The sequence below is a fragment of the Jatropha curcas genome, chromosome 9, assembly GCF_041381405.1.
Source record: "Jatropha curcas cultivar XTBG-Jc1 chromosome 9, XTBG_Jcur_1.0, whole genome shotgun sequence".
NCBI lineage: Eukaryota > Viridiplantae > Streptophyta > Magnoliopsida > Malpighiales > Euphorbiaceae > Jatropha > Jatropha curcas.
Window position 1 is genome coordinate 21,064,274 of NC_143159.1, and position 6,515 is coordinate 21,070,788.

The 6,515-nt window shown below is 31.8% G+C and overlaps 1 protein-coding gene across 1 annotated transcript; it reads right to left on the reverse strand.

The window, feature by feature from the left end:
• Window positions 1–4,440: 4,440 nt before the first annotated feature.
• On the reverse strand, window positions 4,441–5,571 carry LOC149493783 (uncharacterized). The gene is made up of 4 exons (XM_089726479.1): window positions 5,438–5,571; window positions 5,044–5,272; window positions 4,889–4,945; window positions 4,441–4,789 (listed from the first exon to the last, which is right to left on the reverse strand). The coding sequence occupies exons 1-4, from the start codon at window positions 5,464–5,466 to the stop codon at window positions 4,691–4,693; spliced, it is 414 nt and encodes a 137-aa protein (XP_089582605.1). The 5' UTR covers window positions 5,467–5,571; the 3' UTR covers window positions 4,441–4,690.
• Window positions 5,572–6,515: the final 944 nt, after the last annotated feature.

Genomic DNA, 6,515 nt, shown 5'->3' on the forward strand with positions numbered 1-6,515 from the left:
CCTCAGTTATCAAAAATACACAGATTATAATTCATATCATTCAATTCTACCTAAAGTTTACATGGTATCAAATCCTCTCACCTAAATTTCTTCTAATGGCACTTATTCCTACTTAATTCTTCCCTCTCCATGCCAACCATGACTGCATCCCCTTCTTTCTCTATCAAACTCAATTCTAAAAATTATTTCTCATGGAAAACTCAATTCACTCTCATTCTAAATTGTCAGAATCTTCATGGCTATATAGACAACACTTCTCGTCCTCTTTCTAAAATCATTGCTTCCCCTACATATCTCAATATTCAGGTTCCTAATATTGATTATGAAGCATGGTTCAAAAAGGATTAAATGCTTCAATCTTGGGTTCTTTCTTCACTATCTAAAGAAGTCTTTCCCCTTATTATTCGGCTTGATTCTTCCTTTACTGTATGGACTGCCTTCGCAAATGGCTTTAGTTCTTCTCCCAAAATTGTCAACTGCAACTTCATATCGAGTTGCAAGAGTAAAAAAAAAACATGATCATTCTATATCTCAATACCTACAAAAAGTGAAATCTTTAGTAGATGAATTAAGTGTTGCTTGTCATCTTATCTCTACTGTCGAATCTAATAATGCTATTATTTATCGTAATATTGGCTGTGAATTTCATTCCATGATTACAACATTAAATCTGTGTCCCAAACTCGTTCATTCTATGAGCTTCATGGGCACTTGATGACACATGAACTGCTTCTTAAAAATTCTCATGAACCTACCGCATATCTGAGTATCAAGAATTTAGCACCTTTGTTGCCTAAACCATCCACGCCTTCATATCGTCCAAAGTCTCAAAATTTCAATTAGCCTCACATTAACAATTTCAATTATCGCGGTCGATCCAACCCTTATCAAATTTGTGGTTATAAAAATCACACGACATTGAATTGTCATCGCCGATGCAACTGTGAGCAAGGGAACAATTCCAATAATTTTCAGTGCCCCTGTGCTCAATTTTCTCATATTACGAAAAATGCCTCTATTGTTGCTACACTAATTACTTGATTTCTCAACATGGCTGCAAATTATCATATCACTCCTGATTCTCATGCCATGGCTACCATCAATAAATACACAGGTTCAAAACAACTATATGTTCGCAATATACAAGATTTGCACATTTCTCACTCAGGTAATGATGTACTTCCTAACTCTAATTGTTCTTTTTATTTGAATAAAATTTTATGTGACCCTGATATTACGAAAAATTTATTATTTGTTCAAAAATTTGTTACTGACAATTCTAATCAAATCATTTCGTTATAAAGAACCAAACAACCAAGAGAATGTTGTTGCAAGGATCAAGTGAGGATGGTGTCTACACCTTGCGACAAGCCTTGTCCAATAAGGCTTTCACAACTACCAACTCTCTTCTATTACTGAATGACATTAAAGTCTCAGACACCCTAATGTTCAAAAATTATCTTCATTGGTTAAAAATAAAGAAATTTCAGTTTCTACTTCTGTTTTGAGTCCATGCTCTAGCTGTCGATTAGGAAAAATGTCTCGTGTACCTTTAGCATCTAAAAAGCACACTAGTTCAAGTCCTTTTGAAATTATTTTTTCTGATATTCGGGGCCAACTCTTGTTCAATCTAGTTTAGGTCACAAGTATTTTGTAATTTTTATTGATGATTTTACAAGACTTACTTGGATTTATTTTCTTAAAAATAACAGTGATGTCTTTTCTTTTTTTTTTTTTTCTTTTTTTTTGTTATTTTAAAAACTTATTCAAAGACAATTTAATACAAAAATCAAAGCTTTTCCCTCTGATTGGGGTGGTGAATATCAAAATTAGATTCTTATTTTAAGCAAACTGGTATCATCGCATTGGTTGTCTTCACACCTACGAATAAAATGGCACAACAAAACTTAAAGTTCATCATTTGGTTGACACCACGCTTACTCTTCTCGCTCATGCACATTTACCATTGAAATATTGAAATTATGAACTTGTACAGAGTGCTATGCTAATTAATTTTTACCATCAAATGTCCTTCGTATCCATATCAAAAATTGTTTGACAAAACTCCAAATTATTTGGTTGTTCAACTTTTTCGATCTATGGTTTTTCCATTATTAAGACCGTATAATTCCCATAAATTTTTTTATCGCACTGTTTAGTATATATATATTTAGGTCAAAGTCCCATGCATGCTGCATATAGGTGTCTTGATTCAAAAGTGGTCGAATTTATCTAGCTAAGCATGTAAAATTTCATTCAAAAATTTTTCCTTATCCTTCTAATGCGGCGTCACCAATAGAATTGATGGTAGATCCTACATGGGTAAATTTCAATCGGACTTCCTATCCTCACAAGGAACTTGCATCAGGTTCAAGTAACATTCTAACTCCATCTTTTTCTTCTACTTTGTTATCTACTTCTTTCAATTCGAATATACATCTATCTCCTCAACCTTTAAACTCCATCTTCGACCCAATCTCATTCCTCTCCCCCTTTAAATTTTAAATATTTTTTTCTATCCCCATTACTCGAAAAGGATAAATGTTGTTGAACGTATACAAAGACAAAAAAGACTTAGGATATCTGATTCTAGTTCTACTCCGAAACTTGACAATTATCTTAATATTTTTTTTGAGTTTGATGATAATTTTGTAGGTAATAACTTTTCATTTCTAGATTAGTGGAATTATCACGCCAATATATCCTCAATCCTTGCATTAATAGCAAAATAAATTTTAGCAACATCAGTCTTGACTATCGCAGTTGACCAAACTTTTAGTGCGGGGGTAAATATACAAGATGAGACACGGTCCAAGATGGAACCTAAATTAATAGAAGCATAATCATGCTTGGATGGTTGGACCAAGGGCGAACTAAAGGCACTAGAGAATACCAAAGAAGAAAGTGAAGATTTATATGTTTTTCTAATGGATTCTCAATGGGAACATTTATTGGTGCCATCAATGACTAAATGAGGTAAAGAGATGAAATTTCTATAAGGTAAACTATATATGCTTTGATTCCTCTAGACCCCAACAGAATATATAAATAGCTTAATTTTTGAAAAAAATAAAGTACAAACCCTTTTTTCTCTAATGTTTTAAAATTAAATTTAAAAATCATTTCATAAATTTTTAAAATTTAAAATTTGAAAAAAAAAATATCCTCTAATTTTTAAAATTTGAAATTACGCGAACTTGCCAGAAAACTAGCTGGAAAAACTGTTCGGAACCATATGAATCGAAATCGTTAAGTACCAGAACTGTTAAAGAACTAAAACTGGAATCATAACCGGCCAATTTCAAAACTATTAGTTTTCGATCTGGTTTCAGTTTCAAATTCCACATTTCTGAAATCAGAATTGTCGTTTTTAGAACCGAACCCGTCAGTTCGGAACAGTGGCCTTAGCCGAACATATAGGTCAAGTTGTGCCTACTTTGTAGACTATAACATTGTCAAATCAAGTGGCTATAGTAAAAGTACCAAAGTCAATTTTACTTGATCAAAACAAATAATTAGCAGCTTTCACTATTATTTATTAGTTAATCTCATTGAATAAATTTATTTTCATAATAAATATTACTAATATTGAAAATAAATATTTTTCATGATAGATTTGCGGAAGCAATTTCCTTGAATGATAGGCTTTTTGAAAAGAGCAATTGCATATTCTGATGTTAAAGTAAGGCCTAATATACATTTTCACTATCAACTCTACAGATTGTTGCAATTTCACCATAAAACCACCTTTGTTCTACATGCACCCTAATTATGAACTTTGGTGATAGTTAAACCCTAAATAATAAATAGAGTTAATTTTCTCAGTTAAAATTATAAATGGTGGAACCCAAATAACCCCTTTGGTTAACTTAACTCAACACCTATTTACTGAGACGCACTATTTCAATAACCCCAAATCAATACCAACTATACTTGTATCTCTTTTATCTTTCTAACTCTTTATTGTTAAATCCTCTCTCTCTCATAGTCTAGATAGGATCGGTTCGGTTGGTATATGTTGAATTATAGTGGACCAATTGATGTAGGATGAGATGTTGGCCTTTTTGAATTTTTTGGAACAATGCAACTGCCTTTTGAATTTCATCATATAATATTATAACGTTTGCTTTTATAAATTGATGTGATTAGTATGTTTTTGGCCTTTGCTTGGTTAGGCTTCCTTAAGATATTCTTAATTAATTTAATATTTTTAAATAAAAATGAAAGAGAGTATGGAAATATAATCATGCTAAAATATATTCAGTTTATATGAAACTGTTGGATGGAATTTATCAAATGCTTGTCCTACCCATGATAACCAAACATTCTAGACCTACTAAAGCCTTACAACTGATTCATTTGCCTTTTTAACATGTGTAGACCTAACCCAAAATATGACACCTATAATATTTCTAAATCCAAAACATGACACCTATAATATTCTTAAACCAAAAATATGACACATGCATGTTGCTACTGCAATTTCCAAAAAGTGTCGTGTGTACATATCCATGAACTCAGTAAACATACCACAATCAGTTATTGGAGTAATATATATATCTGATGTATAAACAGAATCAAAAAAGCGTCTCCAGGTCCTCCACACGCTGGAGATTAAGCTGCATTTTGGCTTGAATTAGCAGGAGCTTGACTGAGTTGGCTTGTATTCAGTTCTATCTGGGATTGATATTCAGTTCTTCTCTTTTTTTCTTGGCTTGTATTTCTTTCTACCTGCATCAGCCGCAGGTCTTGTCCCATTGACATATTGCACATTTGAAGTTGCAGGCATCTATCACAAACGTGTAAAAAATTACGCTGCAGTTGTTGAATGCAAAAAGGTACTGATATGGTACATTTGAAAGAAAACAAATAACGATTAAACTCTAACCCTGGTATAAATTGTCCCACTCTCAGAAAAAATTCTTACACCATATCCTTCCATAAACTGCATCAGTAAATGTAGTTCTTCAAATTGATATTCAAAATTTATTAGCTCAATAAATTCAAAATGACTGCAATAAAATAGTAAAAAAGTGCATATACAACAACATCATGTGCGTCATCCTCGACAATTGAATCCTCATCACTACTTTCATACAAAATATGAAACATGTACACATCCCCATTAATAGGTACGTTAACTCCCCCTTCTGGAATTTCAAATTCACTGACGTTTGTGGTAGATTGTGGTACAATATCCTCCTGTTCGCTTGCAAAAATTGGTGTCATATTATCACCTTGTACAGTCCCATCTTGGTCCTTTAGAGAAAACCTGCAATACAACAGTTGTCAACTCCACAAACCATTCTATACATCAATACCATGCAATTTTATCTAGGGATGATGATATGAATAAAATATTCTTCCATTAATAATTATATTATATTAAAAACAATTAACTAATACATGAAAATTCTAGATTTTTTTTAAAACATACCAGTCTTGCTTCTTCTTAGTTATAGGCATTTTAAAGCTGCTTGATTTACTCTTAAACGCACATTATCTAGAATGGAGAGGTTAGGTTGAGAGAGACACTCATAATCGGGAGAGAGAAATGGAGGAGGCAATGAAGTTATGGGAATTAGGGTGTAATTAGGATACTGAAATGGTGAATCTCGATAAATATCGGATGTTGAGTTAAGTTAACCAAATGGGTTATTTGGGTCCCACCGTTTATAATTTTAACTGAGAAAATTAATTTTATTTATTATTTAGGGTGTAATTATCATCAACATTCATAATTAGGGTGCATTTAGAATAAAGGTGGTTTTATGGTGCAATTGCAACAATTTGTAAAATTGATGATGAAAGTGTAAAATTAGGCCGTTAACGTAAAATACTCTTCCGAAGATGTGTTTTTATTCCTTTTTTTTAAGATATAGATACTACTTGAGAAATGTAGAAGTTAATTTATACTTTTTTTTTCCTAATTACTAGAGTAGCATTTTTTTTATTACCACATATGTCTCGAGTTTAAAATAACTATATATATATATATATATTGAGTATTGGGGATGAATGATTTGAACATTAATCTATTGTTAGGTCTTATATGCACTTATAACCACGCTATGCATTAGTGTGCTCAAAATAACTATATTTTTGTAATCTTATACATCTATACTATATATAAATGTGAAGACAGAGAGAATAATGTGATTTTCGATGTATCTATACTATATATAAAATTTAAATATCTTAAGATAATCTTATTAATCACCAATTAGAAAATTATATTTTATTAGTTGATTGGATATAATAAAATTATTTTTTAAATTATATAATAACCTTAATAAAATTATTTTTTAAATTATATTTCATGAGTTTATTTCTCAATCATGGGCTTCTGATTTATCCATCCCTAAGTTACTGCAACAGGTGTCAGGTAAATTGCAGTAGTGGAACCACCAGATTTTTGGCAACATCTTTGCGAGGAAGAGAAGATTGATGAGTCGTGTGAGGGGTGTTCAAAGGGGCTTAGCCAGTAGCCTTTGTCCTCAGCTGCTGTGTCTCGA